General features: G+C 41.3%; 1 protein-coding gene across 4 annotated transcripts in view; it reads right to left on the bottom strand.

The window, feature by feature from the left end:
• The window catches only part of LOC146967037 (sodium channel protein type 5 subunit alpha-like), a 468,832-nt gene that overhangs the window by 167,920 nt on the left and 273,936 nt on the right, over positions 1–26,976 (bottom strand). For all 4 annotated transcript variants that reach the window (XM_085763726.1, XM_085763723.1, XM_085763724.1 and 1 more), the window contains 2 exons: positions 24,794–24,955; positions 24,505–24,699 (listed from right to left, as the gene is read on the bottom strand). In XM_085763726.1, coding sequence (XP_085619852.1) covers positions 24,505–24,699; positions 24,794–24,955 — 357 coding nt within the window. The remainder of the gene's footprint in view (positions 1–24,504; positions 24,700–24,793; positions 24,956–26,976) is intronic.

Raw genomic sequence — 26,976 nt, 5'->3', positions numbered from 1 at the left:
GTAATTCATAAAGAGGGTAAAGACCCCACCGATTGTCAGTCTCATAGGCCAATATCTCTGCTGAATGCAGATGTGCGTATACTAACAGCAATCTTAGCCAGACATGTTAACAAGATAATTACTCAAATCATACACCCTGATCAAACGGGGTTCATCTCCGGAAGATATTATGGCGATAACATAAGACGTTTACTAAACATAATATCCCATCAGAAAGATAAGAAATTAGAGTCAGTAATCCTATCCTTAGATGCGCAAAAGACATTTGATCGTGTGTCTTGGCGATATCTACTTCAAACACTAAAACGATTCAAATTTGGCCCCAATTTTATAGATTGGATACAAACACTTTATTCATCCCCACAAGCGGCTGTTAGGGTTAATGGATACAGATCAGAGAGATTCACACTACAACGAGGATGCAGACAAGGCTGCTCTTTATCACCCTTGCTATTTGCTATTAGCATTGAGCCACTAGCCCAGCTCATTAGAGATGATAATAACATAAAAGGGATTATAATAAATAGAGAAGAACACAAAATATCACTCTATGCAGATGATGTCCTGCTGTATTTAAGAGAACCCATATCCACTATGCCAGCGGTACTCAATAGGCGGCCCGCGGACTGCATCCGGCCCGCCGAACCTTCCAATCAGGCTCGCGACTGAGTTCTACTAGTTTACATATTACTGTATACTGTATTTCTCGGGCTCCGTGCGCCTGTAAGTCAATGCGCTGGGACATGGAAACACGACGCTCCGTTTATGTGTGCCTGTGAGGCCCTGCACTGGGATACAGAAACGCTGACAAACTCAAATCACCATGTGCGAGTGTTTGGGGAGCGGGCTGGACTGCAGAGTTTTCCCTGCCTGTCTGCAGAGACCGTGGGTGATTTTGACCGCCGTCTTGGTTCAACTGTGTATGCATCATGCATGGGGGGCCCTTCAGATGAAGCGTCTTTTGCGCGAGCTCAAACCCATTCCATGTAGCCGCGCGTCATGCACGCTCACAACTCAAAAGCCGTAGCCGCGCGCATTTGATGAGACGCAATTGTTTCATTTGTTCGTGCACGTCCGCGCCGCACAGCTGCACGACCTGCTCCCCCCCCCGGTGTTGTGTCCCGGTTCCATCGGCCTGTGTCTCCTACTGTTTCCCACTGAAAGGTTTGAAAAGGTGAAGGAAGCCCATGTGTGGAAAGACGTCACCTCCGAGATGTAGAATGTGTATTATAGAAGAGAAACACACATTTCAGGACCAATGACTTGTATCCTCAGAACAGAGTCAGACATGTCCTGTGATGGTCAGCCTCCTTTCATATTTAAGCTGAAAATCACAGGGCATGTCTGAGGATACAAGTCAGCAGTGTAAAGCTCCAGCATGATATGTAAATGATGATATGATAATGTCAAGACATTTACAAAACACCGTGAAGTGTATAAATAAAAATTATGTGCTTACAAGTAAAATAAAAATATTTAAATTATTAGACGAAAAAGGTGAATTTAATTTCAATCTAGGCCTATTTGAATGTTCGGCCCCCAAGGTGTCTGTTAAGAAAAATTCTGGCCCTTCGACAAATGTATTTGAGTACCCCTGCACTATACCATATCTTTAGGAGCTCATCTCTAGGTATGGGTACTACTCTGGATATAAAGTTAATGTAGACAAAACCGAGGCTATGGATGTGAACAGTCTTGTTTCAGAAAATGTTAAGTTACAAAGTGGTTTTAAGTGGCCTAGAGAAGGTATTAAATACCTTGGTATTTATATACCCCAATCCCTACACAATTTGTATGATGTAAATTACAATAAAATAATTCGGCACATTAGCAACGACTTAGAACAATGGTCCTCACTTCCGCTCTCCCTACTGGGTCATGTGGAAAGTATCCGTATGAATGTCTTGCCTAGACTATTGTATTTATTTCAGATGCTACCAGTGGAAATTCCTAAAAGAACCCTTGATGACCTTGACAAAATGATATCAAAATTTATATGGCAAAAAAAACGCCCCAGAATTAGACTTAAAACTCTACAGTCACCGAGATCAGATGGAGGTCTCAAACTTCCAAACTTAAAGGGATAGTTCACCCTAGAATGATATTTCGCTCATTATCTACTCACCCTCATGTGGACTAAGGGCTGGAAGAAGTTTCAGAGTCCTCCGTCCCTTCTCTGAGTTACAGGGGGTCTTGGTGTAGCAGTGCATGTCCATATAACGGTTGTAAAGGGACACCAGAGCTCTTCGTAAAAAAACACACACAAAAAAACATCCAAATACCTCCATGCTGCTCGTATGTAATGTCCGTCTTGTGCTGAAGCCCCAAATTGCGTAATTGTCCCGAAAAAAATTAAATAAGTCTATATTTTAAGCTTGTTTGTAGCGGAAGCTTCTCAAAGCTCCTCTTCCTGGTCCGTCCAAATCTTGCGTGATTTGCGCCGGCGTCAGTGCGGTTACTGCGAATCACGCGAGATTTGGACGGACCAGGAAGAGGAGCTTTGAGAAGCTTCCGCTACAAACAAGCTTAAAATATAGACTTATTTAATTTTTTTCGGGACAATTACGCAATTTGGGGCTTCAGCACAAGACGGACATTACATACGAGCAGCATGGAGGTATTTGGATGTTTTTTTGTGTGTGTTTTTTTACGAAGAGCTCTGGTGTCCCTTTGCAACCGTTATATGGACATGCACTGCTACGCTGAGACCCCCTGTAACTCAGAGAAGGGACGGAGGACTCTCAAACTTCTTCCAGCCCTTAGTCCACATGAGGGTGAGTAGATAATGAGCGAAATATCATTCTAGGGTGAACTATCCCTTTAAGATATTATTTCTGGGCTGCACAGATGAAGCCACTTATAGTATGGATTCAGAATGATACCTCTACACGATGGCTTAATATCGAGAAAAGTATGTGCCCAGAGCCTCTGGAAAACTTAGCCTTTTTAGACACTCCTACAAAAGAAATGGCGGACTGGACCAAAACCACTTTAAAAAACTGGAATAAAATAAGGTCAGCCTTCGGGTTGCCAAAGGTACTCTCATCATTAACAAATATTGGACTTACCGTAAAACACCAAATAAAGGCCCGGGCGTTTATTTGCTTTAATCGCTCAAATCAACAGGCGTTTATTAGGGACCTGCGTTTATTAATAGTGTTCAAGCTAAACCTCACCAGATATAACAACTGGATCTCTTTCTGGGGAAAGAGGCTTCATTCCATGGCGGCAGGCGGCGGCGTTTCTCGAGACATTAAACACGGCCGGGGTAGACCTCGTTCTCGGTCTCGCTGACCTCCGCAGTCCTGGACCGCACAGGTACCAGGAGACCGAGACCCCCCGTCATGTCGGTCCTCCGCCCTCTCTGATCCGTCGCAAGTTGCAAGAGCCGCGCTCCTCTCCCACACTTCAGCACCTGTGTTGGTTTGCACCACCGTCCTTTTTTTTTTTTTTTTTTTGAGGGAATGAAGTAGATAATGCAACGTAGCCTATAGTCTACCTAAGTAATCAGAGAATAGGTTGTTTACGCTACTTTTAAAAGGAGTAACAAGTCATTTAAAACAAGGAGCGAGCCAAGCTGACACTGTGCAGCTGTGCTGAAGTGCGGATGAGAGGAGTGGACAGACCGGGCAGGAGCAACCAGCCCATAATGTCTCGAGACACCCGCTATATTTGCATAGAATATTTTTTGGCAACCAGAAAAACAATGTTTGACCCGGCGTTTATATGGGATGGGCGTTTAATATTAAAAATATTTTGCTACACCCGGCGGTTAATTGGGACCGGTGGCAAATTGGGACTCGGCCCTTATTTGAAGTTTTACGGTATGAAGATCTTCACTCCTAATAATTTAGACTCTGGTTTTAGGAAGTGGTCAGACCATGGCCTAAACTATCTGCACCAGCTAGTCAAGGATGACAATTTGAAAACCTTCGCACAGTTGAAAAATGAATTTGATCTCCCCAGGACAGACTTCTTCAGATATCTGCAGCTGAGATCTTTTCTGATGACACACAAAGATTGGGGAAAACTTATAAGATCTACCCCTATAGAAAAGTTTCTCATTTCACAAATAAGTCATGGAGATAAGAAAATAATTAGTAAATTATATAATATATTCTTATTAACAAATGTACATAACTCTGAACATATAAGACTGAGATGGGCAATGAAATGAGCAATTCCTGAGGGTATAGAAGGAAGGGATATGAAATATCTCTTAAACATTTTGCTCACAGCAACATTAAAATGCATAACCATCAGGTGGCTAAAGCCAGATCCTCCTACTTACAATGTATGGATCCAGAAAATATGGGACATTTACCAGATGGAGCAAATTACATATTCATTAAGACTTCAAAAACCTATTTTTATTAAACGATGGAAACCTGTCATGGCTCTGCTCATACAATAAGTTTGTAGCATTAAACCCTTGATCAGGTACACACATCACCATCACGTAATCTGATACCTAGAGTGGATTTCTCTCCCTTTCATTTATTTATTTATTTTATTTATGAATTCCTTTAAATTATTATTAACAATATTGCCATTCTTTGTATTAAATTCCATAATTTATCTTCCTTTACTTTTTTTTCTCTCTCTTTCTCTCACTTTGGATGTGTGTAATTGATTTTATGTTTTATTTGTTGTTTTGTTGCGCTGCTTAAAAAAAAATGTTCATAAAGGGAAATGAATATATCGTGTTGTCAAAATAAATAAAAATTAAGTTCTAAAAAAAAAAAGACTGCAAATTAGCTGAAGCTAGACGTCTTATATGCATCGCATTGTAGATTGTGTCCTTGATTTCTTATCTTGAAAAACACAAAAACTGAACTGAACCTTTTGCAATTCTGAGAGGCCAATCTTTTTAATAATCAGCAACACAAAAGTATTTCTGTTGATCACAACGATTAAGTTTGAAACAGAAACAGAGAGGGAGAGAAAAGTGTGTATGTGTGAGGGTGGCCTCTGTGTAATTATGCCTCAGTTGCGGATGTGTTTATTTTTGATCATCCATCTACATATGTGTGTGTGTGTGTGTGTGTGTGTGTGTGTGTGTGTGTGTGTGTGTGTGTGTGGTATGTGTGGGTTTATGGAGCAGTGGACCACCTGATCCCCCAAATTCACCTTGTTTAACTCGTTAAGCGGATCGTACCAATTAGCTTGGGGAAGTGGGCCAACCCTCCACACCCTCCCACCTCACACACACAAAGATTCTGTGAAATTAGGAAGCCAAAACACAGCTGAGCTGTTGGTTGATAAGTTGAATATGAGAATTTGTCTTCTAATTTTCTATACTGTGTTTCTTAATTCAGTTTTTTCTATTGCACTCTCATGTAACATTTTAGAAGAAATGTATGGTGTTTGTACAAGGCACAAATTATCTAGTAATCCTAAACATGATTTGCAGTTATCCAGCTCTTTAAAGGAGTCATCACCCGGAAATCGCATTTTTCCTTGTTATAACATGTATACTGGTGTTGGACCTCAGTGGAAACTTGCCTGAAAACCTGGGGTTTGAAAGTGGCTGAGTTTTTTCGTTTGGGCTCTTTGTTTAAGCCAGAGTAGTTCATGAGGCTGCACACCACAAAATTACGAGATTTTGATTCTGCTCCTACGGTGACGTCACCGTGGAGACTGCTTTCATAAACACACCTCTCTTCCACCACCCCGACTTCTGCCGCGCCGCCATTACGTGTTGTTTTATTTCCCATGCGAGAAAGTAAGGGTTTGGATCCCGAATATGTGGTTAGTTTATCCAAATGACAGCTGTTTAGAAGTTTTCTCCGTGTTGGGAGAAGTGAAGCTCCAGCGAGCACCAGAGGAGCGGAGAAGTGACTGTCAGCAACCCGCCCTGCAGCGCTCGTTTAGCCGGCCGAACGACATCGTCATGCCGCCGGAGGAAACGGTCGTTAATTTATTAAGTTTTAATATTTTTTCGTGCGAGAAAGTAAGGGTTTAGATCCCCAATGTGCGGTTAGTTTATCCAAATGACGGCTGTTTAGAAGTTTGCTCCGCGTTGGGAGAAGTGAGGTGCAGCCAGCTGCAGTGAGCACCAGAGGAGCGGAGGAGGAGTGACTCCTCAACCCGCCTGCAGTGCTCGTTTAGCCGGCCGATAACAACGTCGTCATGCTGCCGGAGGAAAGGATCGTTAATTTATTAAGTTTTAATATTTTTTCATGCGAGAAAGTAAGGGTTTAGATCCCCAATGTGCGGTTAGTTTATCCAAATGACAGCTTAGAAGTTTGCTTCGCGTTGGGAGAAGTGCTCCAGCGAGCCTCAGCAAGGCAGAGGAGCGGAGAGTGACTCGTCAGCAACCCGCCTGCAGCGCTCGTTAACCGGTCAAACTACGTTGTCATGCCCGCGGAAGAAACGGTCGTTAATTAACTTACCCGCAGGTTTGTAGAGGTTTACCGCCGACTGGTTAAATTCTTTTCAGGAGATAAATGTTTGTCTCATTGATGAAATCTAACAATTGTGGCAGTCGTATTAGTTTGTCTGAATGAAAAGTGAAGCTTCACACAGAGCAGCAGCAGCAGCTTTGCCCCGGGGCTCTGTAGCCTACGTACAGAAATCACCACATTTGCATCAATAAATACATGTTTTACAATGAACCGATTCAATTTTGTTTTATTTTATGAAGTTATATAGCATGGTTACAGTATAGAGAGCAGCATAGTATGCGGTTTCCAATACAGCCTGCATGTAACCCACTGGGCCAGCCACCATTCCGTCCAATCAATGCGCGCCTCATTACATATTAATACAATGAACATCCGGACCAGTCAAAACCTCGTGCTTACTCTCACGAGAGAAAGTTGCCGTATGAAAAAGTGTCAGAACAAGCTCTATGTTTGAATTAAAAAAAAAAGAAAAAGTTTCTAATAAGTTTTAAGAACTGATTCAAAGCAATTTAAGCGGGATTGGATACATAAAAAACCAGGTGATGACTCCTTTAATTAAACTAGAGAGTGCTAAATCCTTTGGAGTGATCCTAGACTGCACTCTATCATGGTCAGAATACATCAATTATGTATTATTGTGGCACGCCCACTACTGTCGGATTGTAAAAAATTAAAAAAAAAACAAAAAAAAAACACACACACACAAAAAGTTGTTCGAAAGTAGAATAAAGATATCCAGGATAAGTGGAAAAGCCAGGTTGGACAAAGTCTCCTAAGTCCATCCTGGTTTAGTTGGTTGTTGGAACCATAGATATATAAGAAGACTAGATGACTCACCCACCGCTGCTGCCCAATGACAAAGCATAGCCAGCACGGCAGCCATCTTGGGACGGGCAACTCTCTCCCTCAGAGCATTAAGCCTATGGTGCATGTTCTGCTATAATGACCACAACTTGCTCAGTTTTTGTCCGATTTCAAAACGGTTTGATTTTTTATGGATGTCTATGCAGTTATGATGCAGCATACTTAAAATCACGGATCATTTTAATCATGTACTTTTCTTTTGTAAAAGTAACATTATAGTGACATTATGCAAATAGTTAAAGTAATAGCTACATACTGATTTATTTTTCACAGAGTTATGAATCGTTTTTTTAGTGAAGATGACTGGATCACCTATCTACTGCACTGTAACTGCAGCCAGAGTCAGACCAAGTTGCCCGTTCAAATATGGCCGACTGTGAGCTACGCCTGCGTGTAGTCCGATCCACCCCCTTGGTTGGAATGCCGAGCCAGGCTGAGGAGGAGCGGCTTGGTCAAGCCAGGTGGAACTAATTCTCTGGTCAGTAGACCACAGAGCTTGATCACAGATTCACCGATGAGAGGACAGGTGTGGCTACTTTACTCTAATCAACAGCAGATCTTAACTCTTTCGCGACCATTGACGAGTAAACTCGTCACAGCCTGCCGAACGTTCACGACCATTGACGAGTTAACTCGTCAAAACCGTTTTTTTTTTTTTTTTTTTTTTTACAGATTACGATAATAGACACTCTCAGGTACCCTGTGTGTGAATATGGTACTCCTCTGATATGTAAAACTGTTTTAAACTACAATCGAAACATAATGTTTTTTATAAACTGTGTGACCTTGGTTTTGTTTGAGTAATCGGTCTCCTTGAATGCTGCTCTGGGGACAGCATGCAGCGCTGTGCGGCTGTCGGCTACAGTGTTGCGACTTTCTCGCTGAATCTGGCGACTTTCCAAACCCTCTTGGCGACTTTTTTTTTTTTGACAAAAACGACCGACGACAAATCTGGCGACTTTTTCTGGTGCTGTTACAAACGTTTCTGGTTTGGAGACTCGGATCTGAAAGCCCGTTATCTCTGCTGTTTTCACCGTGCAGCGGGTGCTGTGACCGGCCGCCCCCGCCCCAGAGCACTCATCGCTGGCCAGTCACACAGGAGTGTCACGGAGCTGCTCCGCTGCGGCCAGAGACCCGCACCGCTGCACTCCACGCTGCCACCCCCCCCAGATTTGCCTCTGAATATATTTATTTAGCTGTAGAAATGATTTGGGAGACATGCCACACTGCAGATTACTGGTAAAATGAGCCGATTGCCACTTGACACAAAAGTGTGTTTTTCTCTGAAACTAGAGCGGGAGCTCCGTTTTTGGAGAAACCCAGCTCTCTTCTTCTACGTCGTACTCACGAACGAAACGGCGGAAAAACTCTGAAAACCGTTTGTTTCTAGGTGATGTACAGAGTTCGGTTCGACGTGAGAAAAAGGTAAACAAATAGCCAAAAACATGTGGTCCGGAGCGGATGTGCTGAGGAATCAGTGTGGTCGCGAAAGAGTTAAAGCTGATATCAGGTGACACACCTCTCTAAAAAAAAAAAAAAAAAAAAGCACCTTGGCTGTCGTAAAGCTCAGAGAGAGTGCGATGGACAACTGCGGACTGATTTAATAATCCAAAACTATAATCACAACTCAAGTTCCTTTCACAAATTAACAGTTGTGCACTTTGCCTTAATGATGAGCAGTGGAAGTTGATTCATTGCACAAATCTGAAGTAAAGTTTATACAGCACATGGCCAAATGTGCAACAGATGAAAATTAATTAAATATTGGAACATTATGCTGATGCTTCAATAAATTTCCGATAACAATGATGAGGTCTATAAATTATTTGGATGGTGCTCACACTCACTCAATTTTATTCTTGTTTTCTTACCTCAACCAATATTTAAATATATATTTTGTAACATATTTTATGAAAATAATTTTGAAGGCCTAATTATGAAAAAAAAAGCCTAATAAATATTGTAAATATTTCATGTTTTTTGATTATTGTTAATGCATTTTATTTGTTTAGAAATCAGGCCAATATGTACATAAGAACATGTCTGAAACACATTGATTTCTGATCAGAGTGACTGCTGACTTCACAGATAAAGACAACAGAATCAACTAAGCCTGGCTGTTATTATGGTCTGGAGCAGGCTAGCTGCAGAGAATAAATCACCATAGTAACTTGACCAGGATAAAGGTATCCAGCTTTCAAACAACCGATTTGAGGCTAAATTCAGCCTGGATAACCAACATATCCCGGCTTAATCCCTTATCTTAGTTTTGTGCAACGGGCCCCTGAATGGTAACACAATCTGTTTTTGATACTCCTCCTTGTCACAACAAACCCCCTGAAGCAAAGCCCCCTGGGGGCTTTCAACACAAGAGAAGAAGAACAAAGGTAAACCGCTGGGAGAAAATGAGAGAGATGGAGGGAGAGAAAGTTGAGAGGTAGCAAGAGACAGAGAAAGGGGAAGATGAGAAACAAAAAAAGAGGTGTTTATTTATCAACCAGTTTAAGAGAGCAACAGCACAAACTGCTTCCATGTATAAAACGTATAACACTAAACTACAGGAGTACACAATATGACCTTTTTCCATATGGACATTAATGCCAACAAAGTCAGCATGAAGAAATGGCTTTCCCCATCTCATGTTGAAGAACCTAAGTGGCCTGCACAGAGCCATGTTTTATGAAGTGGAACACAGAGAACCAGACCTCACCACAGTTCTGGACCTGGAGAAAAACCCTGCAACTGGTTCAACATCTGGTGGAGAGATTGAGACCAGAAGAACGGAGGCTGTGAGAGTTATCTGCATCTGCTGTCCACATACTTTTTGCTACATGGAATACAGCAGAAAATCCTTTCCTAATTTTATGGAAAGTATGGTTAAAAAAAATCTTCAGAGTGGAAGGATTCATTAATAAATGATTATAGTTATCCAAGTTGATTTTACTATGTGTCTTTCATTAACTATACCTCAAACACTCACCACAACTACATCTTTTCCCAGTTCTCTGTTTTTATCATTCTTGTGTTTCAGAAGTTCTAATTTGTATTTCTGTGTTTTGTTCCATTTTTTATGCTGCATTTATATACGTATTTACGAAATAATTACGTACCAAAACTAACCATTTACAGTTTACATGTGAAACATTTCAATGTGAATTCCATCTATCTGTGTGGGATTTTCATCACATTTACCAAAAGCTACTTTAGACTTTATAAATCCAGATGTGCTCTCCCATCACCATGTTTGGAGGCTAGAGTCTGTATAAATGATTGAATCATTGTAGCTGACAAATCAAACTGCTGATTTGTACTTTTCTGAATAGCTCTGAAAAGTTGTGATGATTAAAGTGAATGCATTTAATGAGAGGAAAAAGAGTAACAAAACAAAAAAGTAAAAGTGGAGGAATGGGAGTGTGTTGTGGCAGGTGCGCTGTAGGTGAAGCGCTGGCTCAGGGAAACACATTCAGCCGCTCATTTGTCATGACGAGAAACAGCAAACTAGACATCTGCTCACCTGCTACACACACACACACACACACACACACACACACACACACACACACACACACACACACACTCCCTGCATCCTGCCTGCATCCTGAAACAAGGTCTGCATAGAATTGGAGCTAAAAGAGGAAATACTTTAAAGCAGAAGTAAGCGATCCGGTGGTTTTGGTTAACTTCCTGTCAGCAGATGGAGTTAGCAGCCCCCGCCCTCGTCCCTACGTCACCACATTCACGCGCATCCCTTGGCTGCACACACAGAGAGGACCGCCCCTTTATGCCGTTCTCCAGTACCGGTTCACCCAATACGCACACTACGCACGTTGCGTAGGGCCCCGCAAAATAATAGAGGCCCCGTGAAAAAAAAAAAAAAAACCTGACGACGTGACCGTCCGTTGCGCACGTGTTGGCCTACCGGATTCCTAGCAAGACAGTGTTTAGCACGCCACGATGAAGCAGAGTTATCCCTCAGGGAATTAAGGGGGTTAGAAACAGCTGACAATGACCTGCGGGAACAGCAGTCAGGTAACTCTCCTCTCCGGGTGGGAGAGTGGGAGGGACTAGTCCGTGTTTGACCTGCATTAACAGAGCGGTGAGCCCTGGGTGAACCCCGGTCTCTGTGTGCGTCTTGCTGGCTTCTATGATTTTAGTTGTAGTGTAGTTACAACTGCACTTACACAAAATGGAAAGTAATGGATAAATATTGACTAAGATTGAATTTTGTTGCTTGGATACAGGCAAATATAGATGCAGATATCTTAGTGAATTAAACAAAACTTGTGAAATATTGTGACAATGGTGCTAAAAAATATATATATAATAAATAATAATATACATAATTACCTACATTTGAAGAATATTAAAGGCAAAATATTAACGGCAGACACAGTATCGAGACTACAAGGGGAAATAACAAAAATCATTGTGTTCCCAAAACAATGTGATGAACCAGAGAAACTTGTGTGGCCAGAGGCCAATGTCAGTTTGTACGTAGTATGTTATTATAATGAGTATCAACAGGGTGATGATAAATTGGGCACAAATGCAACTGTGATTTAATTGTGAGAAATCAGTCAAGTGAAGAACTCAACTAACTGCTAATCGACACACCAACGCCAATCAACTGGTCCACGATGGAGTTGCTGAGCTGGTCACTGAATGCGATTGACAGAGTGTTCTCAACAAGGCGTGCGGCCTCTGGTGAGCCAAGATGCCCGGACGGAACCTTCATGTCCGGCTACATGCTGGATGGATGGGAGAAGTGGAGAGTCCTTTGCCTTGCCCCACTGGATGTGGAGGATGTCGAGGACGTGTACATCTTCACGTTCATGACAATTGGAATGATCGCCCTGGGTTTTGGCGCCTACATGCAGTATCGGAAAATGAGAAAGATCGCCACCGAGCAGACCGACGCGAGGGAGGATAACGCAACAACTCGGAGTGCTGTGGTCGGGATACGGTCCGACATATCCGCAATCCGAGAGTATGTGTCACTGATGCGAGCTGACATAGCCAAAACTCGGGAGGAAATCGAGAGAAATGGCGACGAAAACCGCAGAGAATGAGTAAAAAGAAGAATTGGCACAAAAAGGGCTCCCACACCATCCCACCATCCCAACAAATAATCAGTACACTGGACTTTTGCTCTCTGTCAATTGGACCACACCAGACTTTGCTCTCTGTCAATTGGACCATCTTGTGACTTTGTGACTTTTGTGAAATGCCTGGCAATAAAAAGAGACTGTTGTTCGCTCATGACGGAAAAAAATTTTGGACACATGTGCAGACACACACGTAATCCTTATGCTCTATCTAGAGCTGGACTTCAATTTCTTCAACTCTACATACTGCCTAATGCTGCAACACATTATGTCAAAATGTCAAATGTTGAAAAAAAAAAAAAAAAAAGTGAGAAATGTCATGTCAAAAAAAAAAATGTTATGTCAAATTGTTAAATTTTGAAAATACTGGAAGAATGTTATGTCAAAAATGTAACATGCAGAAAAAATGAATATGTGAGTATTGGGGGCGGGACTAGATAAGCTTTTGCTTCTCCCGCTTTCCCTTTCGGTCATGTGTATTGTATTATTGGATTAAGATGATGTGTGATGATGATGACTAATTGACATGCCCGAAATGAACCAAATAAATAAATAAATAAATAAAGTAAAACAAGTGCAGCCAATTTGATGGAGCTGAATTTTAATAGTAGCCTTATCTATATTTTAGTTTTATTTAATCGTGAGTTATTTCAAACATTAACATGCATGCCCAACATGTAAGACTGTATGATTGTTTGTTTACACATTTAGTTTGATTTGTTCTGAATTTATTCTTAGTTAGACCAAAAGTGCAAAATGTTTAAAGGGGGGATAAGTGGAAACACTGGGTGTCAGGTGCGACTGTTGAAAGTTTTTGGGGTTCAGTTAGGCCCCTTAGCAGAATTTTGCCTAGGGCCCCATGGAGGTCTGAACCGGCTCTGCCGTTCTCTCTCCTCATTGGATAAAGGTTGTAGGATACAAGGAAAGTTTTCTCCTCGGCTTACAGCAGAGCAGAGTGACTGACAGACCCGTGTTTCAGACCAAACACTCTATAGAAGTGATTGCTGTCGGAAGATAGAACTATTTAAGACTTATATTAACACAAATATTCCGCTTACTTCTGCTTTAAGTAAAAGTAGGGGAACAAAGACAAGTCTTTCATGTGCATGGAGATCAAATCAAATAAACTAAATTAAATGTTTGACATATCTGTTTCCACTGAGGCTACTGGAACAGCTGGATGTGATGTTTCATCTTCCATATTATCCAGTAATAGAAAACCACAAGCGTTTTGGTTGTGGTTGCAAGTGACTTAAGGCCCCATTCACATGGAGCGCCTGAAAACGCGTGCAAAACGCCAGCTGGAGCGTTTTTCAAAGCGCTTCTGAGCTCGCGTCTATGGTCGCGTCTGCCGTTACTAAGCAACCAAAAGCGCCTGTCACATTCTTACATTTAGTGGCGTGCTTCTGTCATTTAACCAGGAATTGAGTAAACACAGAGCTGATCAGATTTCAAGCACCGTGAATCCCTTACTCACCGCCGTGTGGAGAGGAGGGAGGCAGACGAGACGTGAACTCCCTACCTTGTGTGTAATAAAAGTTAAAAATGCGGTTAAATGTACTGGTATCACACTGCTGCTACGGCAGCTATGGAGTAGAGATCCGGGCTGGACCGGGGGAGAACTGAGCTGCCGCTCGCCGAGAGGGAGCTGCTGAAAGCAGCAAGCACTGAGAGCCGGGCCGGGCTGCTCCATGTGAATGGGCCCTTATGATTCAGCTTGACACAACATACACAGACACACACACACACACAGACGCTCAGTGACATTCCCATGTGTGTATACGTGATAAGAGATAATTCCCCTCTTCTGCCAGTGAAAGCATGGATGCTTATCACATTTAGCAAAATAACACACACACACCAACAGCAACATCACTCAATGTAACCCTGTGTGTTCAGTGTGTTCCCCAGCAACTGTTTACATGACAGAGGTTTGACTTTTTAAAGTGAAACTGATTGATTTGATATGAAGTCTCTTTTCTTCCTCCCTCCTTTTTTAAAAATTTTTTTTTTTACATTTTATTATTAGCCTTTTTTTTCTTTTAAAGGACAGTGGAGCTCTCACCCTCTTTTACTTTCATCCTTTTGTTTGCTCTCTTTCTTTCTTTCTTTCTTTCTTTCTTTCTTTCTTTCTTTCTTTCTTTCTTTCTTTCTTTCTCACTTCTCTATCTAGTTCCCCTCATTACTCTCTTCTATGCCCTTCTTTTTCTTCTATTGTTCCCTTTCGCTGCTCATATTCTTTGCTTATACAGTATATACAGAGAAGAAATGGATGGTCTATAGTTTTTATGGTCAATTTATTTTAACAGAGAAAAATAGAATATCAAAAAAACATCCAGAAATAAAATCATCATATATATAGTTATATGTAAATTAGTGTTGCACCGATACCATTTTTTGGCCCCCGATACCGATTCCGATCCCCGGCTGTGCAGTATCTGCCGATACCGATACCGTTCCGATACCACACAGTTTGGAAAAAAAAATATATAAGAGCTTTTTTTCTTCTAATACTATAATCCAGTAGAACTTTTTTATTGCCTACCTGGTAAAAATGTTTAAGTAACACATTATTTAAACTTTAAATAATGTTGAGGGTCCAATGTAACGCATTTTTACATTTAGGAACAGTAAACACACCCCAAACATTTTTCCTCTGACTTGACCAACACAATAGATTTGATACATGAAATGGTCTTTCCTGCCACTACACTAATGATTACTGTATATACATAAATAACAGTAGCATAAACTGATTGGTTGAACGCAACCTGATGTAAACATTAATAAACTCAGTAACCACACAGGCAACTCCATGCTGTCCATGTGTGATGTTCAGGGACAGGTCTGAAGACAGAGCGCTGAGGTTGAAGTCCTATAATAATGAGATGAGATGAGAGACACCTGTGACAGTGACAGGTCTACTCTGTAGCTTCGTCTTGACCACATGTCAGCTGATCAGCTGCAGCAGAGGAAACTCCGCTGCTCTCAGCTGCACCGCAACGAGCGCTTTTTTTTTTTTTTTTTTAATTAAGCTCCGGTAGCGACCGCGCCGACATAACGTAGCGGGATCTCTACTGTATTTACATGTGTGCGCACCGCACACGGAGAGAGGAGGTGAAAAGAGACAACACTGTTACCTGCTGTATAGGCTACTGGCCACAGACCAGTGTGTAACGAGTGAAAAAGTCACTGCAGCCTGAACGCAGCTCAAATCGACCGGTGTCTGAGCACGGCGAACAAGCTTTGATAAACACACCGGACCCGCGTCGGTTTGGCAGCTCAGTGACGGCGGCTTTTTGACTCGTTACACACTGGTCTCTGTGTTTTAGCGATGGTACAGGCTGAGGCCAGTATACAGCAGGTAACAGTGTTGTTGTCTCTTTTCACCTCCTCTCTCCCCTGCGTGCTCAGTGCGCTGCTCAGTGCGGTGCGCACACATTTAAATAGAGATCCCGCTACTTTATGTCGGCTTTGCTTGTTTACATTTCACAAAAAACTCCTTGAAAAGGATTAACTGCAATTAATTGAATTGTTTACATCCTTACTTGGCTTGGCATGCACTGAACACGTGTGATCACACAGCAGTGAGTGTCGGGCGAGAGAAGACACAAGGCGCAGCGTTCATATCAGTAAATGGCATCGGTGCGTCATTTGTTTTACTCGTCGATACCGATGCCAGCATTTTAGTGCGGTATCGGGCCCCCTACCGATACTAGTATCGGTATCGGTGCAACACTAATGTAAATGACTGTCCCAGATGTATGTGTGTCTCCTAGATAAGGAAGACACATACGTCTCTTCTCCAGTTTCCCATCTCCTGTCTGCTCAACACACGCACGCACGCTTTCACACACACGCGCACTGATTGATGTGTTTAGAGGTGTTGATGTAATGTGCTCATGAAGAAAGGAGGAGGGGGGGGTGTAGGTAAAATGAGCTCTAGAGAGCGGTGTGTGTGTGTACAGTGTCAGATGAGATGTTGGATAGTTATCAAAAGAAAGGAACTCTTTCCCTTCCTCCTTTTCCTGGCAAGCTGAGCTCTCTTTGGCATGTGTTTGTGAGTGTGTGCGTGTGTGTGTAGGTGATTACACTTGTTCTACATGAAGAAAACGACACTGAGCTGCTTATGCTTACAGTTTAGAGCAGTGGTTCTCAAACTTTTTACACCAAGTATTTGAAAGCTGTCTTAAAGATCATATTCTGAAATGACATTTCACCCAAGAACCTGCTTACCGCTTTCATCTTATACAAATTACCTAATTTAAACTTAAATGGTATCAAAACTAGTCACAATTTAGGCATGGTCCAAAATATTAGTTTCTGACCTAAAAAAAATGTTTTTGGGCTGTAAAACCTACACACTTACTAACAGCCATGCAAATTCACATGCAATGTCAGGGAGGGAGTAGATATTGAGCACACAACTCTATCCCTGGTGAAAGTGATGCTGTTACAACCATCCCCAGTCTTCCCTAATAATAAGAATTATTTATTAATAATTATAATGGCGGTATACAACGTTGTGTCACTTTTTTAAGCTCACACACGTTTGTTTTCACTCGGGTCCAAAAGCCACGGCACTGACAGAGCGTCCTGTTTCCATGACGACTGACCGGAAAAGATTAGCAGCACGTCATGTTTATGACCCCCCGATCGTAAAAATAAAATAAAACACTTAACTTTAACATCAGAGACACACGTACGTAGTACACAAATACGCAGGTTATTTGAAGCGCTGCTCATTTCATTTTATAAACGGCCGCTCCAGTTGGACTGTAGCCGAGCTAACGCAGCTAACGAAGCTAACGGAGCTACGGACCTAACTGAGCTAACAGGTAAACAGATACACGTGTGGTCGGAGTGGTGCCTGGACTCCTTTGCTGATAATGATGTCGGCATTTTCGGCAGGTTTTTGCTTGTATTTATACAGTCTCTATTCTATGGTATCATCACAACATCCTGCAAATGCATTTTTAGCCATTTTCGGCCGAAAATATGTGGTTGCCCAATGTTTGGTGCATCTGCAATTTATTTTATTTTATTTAAGTTTAATTCAGTGAGTCTTCAGTGAGTCTTTTGCGTACCACCTAAAGGGAGCCCACTAGTGGTACGCGTACCACAGTTTGAGAATCACTGGTTTAGAGATTTAACTCTTTCACTGCCAAAGACGAGTTATCTCGTCTTAGGGAAACCAAGCGTAGATTGCCAACGACGAGATAATTCGTCTTAGGCGTTTCTTTATTGCAAAGCCATGCTGAATGTCTTGTCCTACTCTTCTGTGAAGATCAGACAATATCATCAAAATAAAGTGCAGAAAAACGCATTTGCCGGTGAGAGCTTTGGGTCGGGGGCGGGGCTCAGGCAGCTCGTTGAAGCTTCGTGATACAAGGCACAAACGTTAGTAACAACAACCCCGTTGATCGCTAGTCGCTAGTCGTCAAGAGGGTTTGGAAAGTCGCCGGATTTTGTGAGAAAGTTGTCAACACTCCGATAGAAATCCTGCGATCTGGTGTGTTTGAGGAGCGGAGGGCGCCGGCGTGCGTGACGTGAGCTGAAGGTGGTGCGAGTGTCTGTTGTGAGCGTACAGAGACTGTGGTTGTGAGTTTAGGGGGCACGTCAGCCCGAGCTGTAGGCTAGTTGTTGTTGTTGGTGGTGGTGGTGGTGTGTGTGTGTGTGTGTGTGTGAGAGACTGCTGTCTGCTGAACAGTGGAAGCTGGATCTGATCTAAAGTGCCTGTTTTGGCTACAAAAACCCGTCGAACTGACACACACACATACACACACAGACGCAGGGCCGGCTCTAGCCATTTTGGTGCCCTAGGCAAGATTACTCTCAGGCGCCCCCCCAACAATGATCATAATGATCATAACGATAACATAGCAGTGTATCTCTATGTCCTCTCTGACCCTGAGATACACAACTTGCACAACAATCAGTAAAATTGCATTGAGTAAATCCTGGGTGAAGATATAAATTGTATATAAATTGTCTCTTCACAATCATGAGAACAAACTGTTGTGTTGCTTGAAATGGGTATACAAAAGTCTGGGCTTCACAAAAGCAGTGGAATATACTGTATGATATAAGGCGATAAGTGTAGAAAAAGATTTGTGAAATTGCTTTTTGAGCATAAATGTTAGGCCTAACTGTCATTCTCACCAAATGTCTCAAGTGTGGGATAACAGAAGCTAAATATTGACTTCACATTACATTTCAAACTTCATGAGATGTGTGTAGCCCTAAATGAGAAATTTTCTCCAAATATCAACTAAATAGACAAAAAACACAAAATTTACAATATTTAGCCTATATAATGTACCCTATATGTGTTGTCACTGTGGTACTGTTTAAGAGGTAAAAAAAAAAAAAAAAAACTAGTTTGAGAGCTCAGCAGGTCTGAATACAGAGCTGGAGCTGATCTGGAGCTGTGGCCCACTGGCCCTGCTGTCTGAGCAGGCTGAAGTCTCAACTCTCTCTTCTTTTTTCATAATCTTCCTCATCAAATTAGTCAGAACTTTAAACCTCTGAAGCACCGTCATCATCCTCACTGCTTCTCTCGCTCTCTCTCTCTTTTCGTTTCGAAGCGCTTCACAGTTGTTTTGATTGACAGGTCGTCAAGGGCGTGCGGCCGTGCGTATTTGAAAGAGGAGAGTCTCCCGATCACAGTAGTTGAACCGCATTTCTACTGCGTAAATGACCGACACATCAAAAAAAAAAAAAAAAACATATCGAGATGGTCACACAAACGCGCTGGCATTTGTGCCACACATCTAATTAAAAATGTGGCGTTTCTAACAAGAAAACGGCTTGAGAGCATTCCTGCTGCAGACAGGTATCTGCCAATTTAGGAACATGTTTGTCATTGTTTATTTATTGTTTGGGGGTTTTTTTTCTACACAGAAAACACTAAGTGAGGGGGCGCCAGCGGACATAAATCATTATTATTATCATAATTTAATTTTTTTCCCCCTTGACTGGCGGCGCCCCTCCAGCAGTTGGCGCTCTAGTCTACCGCCTATGTCGCCTATGCCAAGAGCCGGCCCTGCACAGACGCAAACAGTAAAACAAAAAGAAAAGAAAAAGTTGTTACTCTAAAATAAAAATAAAAATAAAAAGCTGGAGTTGTGTGTGTCAGTCAATAAATGTTTTGTCTTTTGTCATCAAAAGTAATTTGTCAGTGTTGATTTTGTTGTTGTTTACAAGAGAACAACTGTACAGATGTTGTGGTGTCACTAAAGCAAAATATAAAAGGAGCACTAACCTATATTCAACCGCCAATTTCTCAAGACTTTCATTTGATTGGGGCGGTGTGTGGCGCAGTGGTTAAAGCGACCGCCCCATGTAGAGGCTACAGTCCTCAACGCAGGCGTCCCCGGTTCGAATCCCGCGTCGGGCAGACCTTTACTGCATGTCATTCCCCCTCTGTCTGCCTCCCCCTTTCCTGTCTATCTCTACTATGTGCTATCCAATAAAAAGGCAAAAAGGCCAAAAAATATATACTTAAAAAAAAAGACTTTCATTTGATGGGTTGAATGTGTATGTAGTAATAGTACATAATATATGGTGGGTCTAAAAAGATCAGTCAAAAAGCTGGAAAATGCCTGGTGAGCTGGAGGAAGCTGCTGTGAGAATGGCTGGCAGTTAAAGAGTTAATAGGGATGTACCAAATGTTGGTACTGGGACAACACTAGAAGTGTCAATGATTTAATTAGATTAGATTAGATGTACTATTCATCCCACAAAGGGGAAATTTTGTTGTTACATTAGAGACATTAGACATCGTCACATTAGAGAGGGCTAAAAAAAAACGAAAACACAAACACAACAAAGCTCAACAGACAGAAAATATAGACACAATAAACAATAAAACAAATCACCCTCCAACCAGGCAATGTACAAAACAAGTACTGAGGATCAGTGATGGCTGGTATCAATGGGCTAGTGGGGCTAAGCCCTCCCTGCATTACACAACAAAAGATGAGGAAAAAATATTCTCTAAATAAAGTCTTAGTAAAATCGGAACTGGCAACAATATTAAATAGTTTCAAGAAAAACACAGGATATCTCTAAATGGGCTAATTTTAATCAGCCCGAGCTCGCCGAGTCTGCTCTCATTCATTTTCCGACTGTGGATGATTGACAGGTGCTGCTCTAAACTGTCTTTGCTAACATGAACGAAGTGGAGAATCTAGTTTCTAAACTCACTGGGAGCACGAGACTTAAATGACATGGCGATAACAGACCAGAAAGGCCGTCGATAGGAGCTGCATATATTGTCTCCTTTTTTTTTTTTTTTTTAATAGAGCAATATCGTTGGGTGTGTGTGTGTGTGTGTGTGTGTGTGTGTGTGTGTGTGTGTGTGTGTGCGCGTGAGAGAGAGAGAGAGAGACTGTGTGTGTGTGTGTGGGCGAGAGAGAGAGAGACTATGTGTATGTGTGAGATAACCAGGTGAAGTTTTTTTTCTTCTTCTTCTTCTACTTAATGCAGTGTGTAGGCCTAGTTAGTTGCTATAGGCCTGCTTTTGTGAGATGGGATAACCCTAACTTTTAGCTACTGCTGTGTTAACCATTTAATGGGTATAATTTATTTATCAGCCCACCCAACTAATTTGACCACCAGCCGCCACTGCTGAGGATATAAGGATATAAGGTGGCCTGATATATGTATATAGTCACTTTATCTATCTATACTTTTATAAGTATAAATAATATAAATACTACTGCAGGTGTGCATGAAATAAGAATATTGTGATGTAAAGTGACCATTGATATAAAAATATTGCTAAGTAAGTGACAATGATATAATATAGATATGAATATAAATATACTAATACAGCAGGTATGCATGAAATAAAAAAATATCATAATGTAAGGTGACCATAATATACAAATATTGCAAAGTAAGTGACAGTACTGCAGGTATAAATTCTATAAATAAATAAAATATTTCAGTGTTTGTGTAATTTGGTTTAAGGTCTGGGTCTCAATCAAAGGTTCTTGCTAGGGATTGGTGCCTGAGTAGCAACCTGCTCCAACACAACAGAACCAGACCAGCAGCTCAGTAAAACAGCTGTTTTACCTGTGTCCTGTTGTCTACGTTCTCTCTTCCACTGCTGCCACTGTGTTGAGTTTCTTGTGAAGGACCTCAGACTACGTTTACACGTGCCCGGCTATTTTCATAAACGGACATTTCACCCTCTCCGTTTACAAAAAAAACTGCGTGCACACCAGTCCGTTTTCAGAAAACGTTTCGTTTACACTAACCCGTGTATATGCCGTCAAGAGCATGCCAAAGTAGCAGTAGCAGTGTAGCGAGAAGCTCAAGCCCACGTTAGCCAATCAGAATCCCGCACATGATCCCGCATAGCAACCTGATAGCAACAGCAACAACAACAACAACGTCACTTGCCCTCCTTGTGTGTAAAGTTTTAATACTTTTTCATGCGAGAAAGTAACTGTTTAGATGCCAAATATACGGCCAGTTTATCCAAATGACGGCTGTTTAGAAGTTTGCTCCGATGTTTCTCGGAGAGGTGAAGCTTTTTTTTTTTTTTTTTTTCTCGGAGAAGTGAAGCTCCACCTGTGGAGCAACGACCGGGACATCACAGAGACAGTGTCCACTCTGCAAAGCTGCTTGGTCGGCCAGCCTCTGTCGTCCTCCTGGAGGACAAAACAATCATTAATTAACTTACCTGCAGGTTTTTAGAGGTTTACCACCGGCTGGTTAAATTATTTTTAGGAGAAAAATGTTGGTCTCATTGATGAAATCTAACAATTGTGGCAGTAACATTAGTTTGTTTGAATGAAAAGTGAAGCTTCATGTGTGTGGACAGAAGAGCAGCTCAGCCTCGGGACTCTGTACAGAAATCACCCCATTTAATGTTACATCAATAGATAAATGTTTTACACATCAGTCTGCATTAAATTTTATCATTATTATTATTTATTTATTTATGTAATATGGTTACGGTTAGACGTCAGGGTCTGACATCTGTAGCAACCAAAAACGTAATAACGGCCAATAACGTAATAACAGCCAATAACGTAATAATTTTGGCCATTTTAAATGTAATAAAGCCAATAATGTAATAAAACTTTTGAGCCAATAACGTAATAACATTTTGCCAATAATGTAATAACTTATTACATTATTGGCTGGTTATTACGTTATTGGCCTAGTATTAAAAAAAACCTTTGACAATGTAATAACTGGTGCTGATAATGTAATAATACATAAATATGACTGCAGTTCTTGGAAATAGTTTTGTGCAGTTTGTTAATCAAAAATAGGTATTGTGGATGACATAGTCGTCATATTTATTCATCCAAGATGTACTATCTTTCACCTCTCTCTCTCTCTCTCACTTCTACCATGCTTAATGATATGTTTGCAAACGGAAGAAGTAAGCATTGTAGGCTATCAACAACCTCCAAAACATAACCAAACTTGTGTATTGAATGGTGTCTGCCAGCCAGTTTATGTTTCAGTCATGTATAACTACCTGCCTCAGACAAACCATTGGGAATAGGTAATGTTAAATGTGATAATCCCAGCATGGCTCGGAGGAGCAATGGAGTTGATTTGGTTTTACCATTGATTTTTTTTTTATTAACATATATTTAGCCATCATTTGTCCAACTTGATGGTTAGCGTTATCTCCAGAACACCCAAATGAAGTTCCAAATGAAGTGGCAGCATAGTTGTACACATTCAGAAATCTCTTTCTCAAATAAATGTTTTCTTTCGCTGCACCAATCAACAAATAGATCACTACTGAAACCAGCTGTTGGAGATCTGAAATGAAATCTCTGCAGGTTTCATACGTCTAACTTTGACTTTCATGTTTGAAAATTAAAAACTACATCAAAACGTTGAGATTAAAGGACCCATTTGGATAAAGTGACATTTCAATGTTTTTTGTTTTTTCTACAGTGATGATAAAGCAGCTTTAGGTTCTATATTAATACTGTGAAAGTCTAAAGGTGGATGTTTGTATTGCTCCATACAGTATAAAGGTAATTTTTTTTTTTTTTTTTACGTTTGTGAATGAAAAAACTACCTTTATACTTTCACAGTATAAATATAGAACCTATGTTGCTTTATTATCACTGTAAAAAACAAAAAAAACATCAAAATGTCACTTTATCCAACACTGGACCTTTAAGCTCAACGTGTTGAAAAAAAAAATTCAAATAGAAAGAGAATGGTAAAACCAAATCAACTCCATTGCTCCTCCGAGCCATGCTGGGATTACCACATTTCACATGGTTTGTCTGAGGCAGGAAGTTATACATGACTGAAACATAAACTGGCTGGCAGACACCATTCAATACACAAGTTTGGTTATGTTTTGGAGGTTGTTGATAGCCTGCAATGCTTACTTCTTCCGTTTGCAAACATATCATTAAGCATGGTAGAAGTGAGAGAGAGAGAGAGAGAGGTGAAAGATCGTACATCTTGGATGAATAAATATGACGACTATGTCATCCACTTACCTATTTTTGATTAGCAAACTGCACAAAAACTGCAAAAAAGCCTTTTATTTCCAAGAACTGCAGTCATATTTATGTATTATTACATTATCGACACCAGTTATTACCAGCCAATAATGTAATAACTTATTACATTATTGGCAAAAAGTTATTACGTTATTGGCTCTAAAGTTTTATTACATTATTGGCACGTTATTACATTATTGGCTTTATTACATTTAAAATGGCCAAAATTATTACATTATTGGCTGTTATTACGTTATTGGCCGTTATTACATTTTTGGTTGCTACAGAAGTCGGCTACCCAAATCTCTGTTTTTCTCTGTTTACATGCAAACGTGCAAACTGAGTTTTCCAAAATCTCCACTCTGGCCGGAGTTTTTAAAAAGCATCATTTTCAGGGGCGATTTCTCCGTTTGCGTCTAAACGGAGGCTGCAAACGATGGTTAATGTCTCCGTTTTTTAAAATAACTGGGTACGTATAAACGGGGCCTCAGATAAGTTTTTGACGTTGTCCCCTTTGGCTTTGTTTGCCTTGATTGATTAACATGTGCTAGTAAAGTCTCTAGTGCTTTCAGTGCTTGATAAGCAATAGGACACCGTTCACAAATGAAAGGATCAAAGTTCACTCACCACCAGGTTTCCGATGACCATAACAAGCATGAAGACGAGAATGCACAGCGGCTGACCAGCGACCTCCATGCAGTCCCACATGGTCTCTATCCACTCGCCACACAGCACCCTGAAGACGATGAGGAAGGAGTGAAAGAAGTCCTTCATGTGCCAGCGAGGAAGAATGCAGTCCTTTGAGATCTTACACACACAGTCCTGAAGGTGGAGGAGAGAAGGGAGAACAGCCTAAATGTCATCAACCTGTAGATGTTCACATATTTAATGTCTTGGTCAGAGGTAGATGTGTTACCTGGTAGTTTTTTCCAAACAGCTGCATGCCAACAACAGCGAAGATGAAGACGATGATGGCAAGGACAAGTGTTAGGTTTCCCAGAGCACCCATGGAATTCCCTATGATCTTGATCAAGGTGTTGAGGGTTGGCCATGAGCGAGCAAGCTTGAAAACACGCAACTGGAAGTGAGACAAGAGAGAGAAGTAAGACACAGAATTTCAAAATTAAATTAGCCAAATTTCAGTGTTTTACAAAAGTGTCAGTAAAGGTGACAAATATAGAAGTTTGTGTGTGCCAACCTCTGGTTTGACAGATTTAAAACACGTGTACAGTAACAGTGACAGTGAAACTCATAGAGGGATTCGTGTGCTGTGTTATGGGTCTTTATTATGCCTTGGTTTCCAAAGACTCTTGGCAAGAGAGTGAATGACAACATCAGAGAGATATAAGAAAGAAAATTAAAACAGAAAAAAGAAAAAAAAAGAAAAAAGGAACAGAAATGAAATTTAAAGAAACCAGACAAAAAGAAAGCAGAGGCAGAAAGAAAGGGAAAGAATCAAAAGTGAACATGTGTGTTTGTTTATTAGTGTTTGTGTTTGCCTGTGGCAGAACCTGACAATACCCAGAGTGACACAGAGAGACTGATCTGGGTCCAGACAGCCTTCAAGGATCCCTCACTATTTCTCTTTGTGTGTATGTGTGTGAGTGTATTTTAGGTGGATGCTCATAGCCACAGTCCTTGGCCGCGTTTCCCAGATTCGATCTTTCTTAAGGACTTAAGAAGGCTCTTAAGAACTGTTCGGCTAAGAAGGAGTGCTAAGATACGGGTGTTTCCCAGATGCATTCTTAACTGCCTTCTTAAGATCACGCCAAAGAAGCTTCTTAAGAAGCTCTTAACAGGAGCTGTCCACCACCACGGTACTGAAACTGAATCAATCGATGCCAGGCAAATCGATTATTATATCACACACCACCTAATACACGCATAAATCACACACAGTGACAAGCGCAGCTGCACCGACGGGCGATGAATAAACCGAAAACGGGATTTCCACTTGTCAAACATGGGGTTAACACAGGTCTCGGTGTCCGCGGGCCTGATTAGAAACTTCTCCGCTGTTGTTGCCGCGTTGGTCACGGGCAGTGACGGACTGGCCGTAGGTGACACGGCACAGCCGCGTAAAGATGCGGCCAGACGGCTGCGCGGCCATATGATTGATGTGTGTGAAAATAAAAATAAAAACGTGTGCAGGGGCTGGCTGGTTTACAGCCAGACAACTCTGGAAAGGATGAAAACACAAGGTAGCAAATAGCTCACTTCATAGAGTATCTCCACTGCAAGTTGAAGCATTGCTGTGGTCTGGGTTCGAATCCACCCAATAGAAAATTATTTTGGTGGTCAACACGTTTTTCTTTTCTCATCATCACTGAGTGATCAATGCTATACATATGTATATAGGCTACATATATATTTAGGCAGTGGAGTGTTAATGCGTGACAGTCTTTTTGGTGCCAGTAGCCTATAACATGGCACAGGAGGATCGGTATCACGGCTGCCACACTCCGTGACACTGACCCTTGCTTGCGATGCCCCCACCACACCAAGAAGCTGCTCACTGCATAAAAACACGATGCAACAGCGACACTAGGGGTTGATTTAAGAACGGCTGTGTTTTTGATGTTCATGCAGACGTGGGACGTGGATGTGTGCGTAAAAAATATGATAAATGATAGTCATGATGATGATTTAATTTTATTTGTGTGCCTGATGTGCAGAGCACATGTTATTCCTCATATTTAGGTTATTTATTGTTCTTATTTTATTTTTTATCTCTATTTTTTATTTCGGCACATAATTTAATATGTTTTAAACATACGATGTGCACTGTTTAAATCTTGCTTAGTGTGATATTGATTTGCCTTGAAAAAGTGCTAAAAAGTCGCTAAGAAGACTCGAAAGAGTGGGTCAGCTCGATCTTACATTTCCTTCTTAGTGAAAGATCTTCTTAAGCTAAGAGCGACTCTGGGAAACACGTTCTTCTTTCAAAGAAGATCTTAGCGCTAAGAGCTTCTTAACAAATCTGGGAAACGCGGCCCTTGTTAGTCTGTGCTGTGATGTCGGCCGCAGCTGAACTTCTGTTTTGAGTGACATTGGTGATCACCAGCCAATAATTGTATCCCCTGCATGCTGTGACAAGTC

This window comes from Trachurus japonicus, chromosome 20, assembly GCF_045865225.1.
Source record: "Trachurus japonicus isolate A0001 chromosome 20, Traja_1.0".
NCBI classification, from domain to species: domain Eukaryota; kingdom Metazoa; phylum Chordata; class Actinopteri; order Carangiformes; family Carangidae; genus Trachurus; species Trachurus japonicus.
Note: the sequence above shows the minus strand (reverse complement) of the source record. Positions and strands in the feature narration are given on the sequence as shown.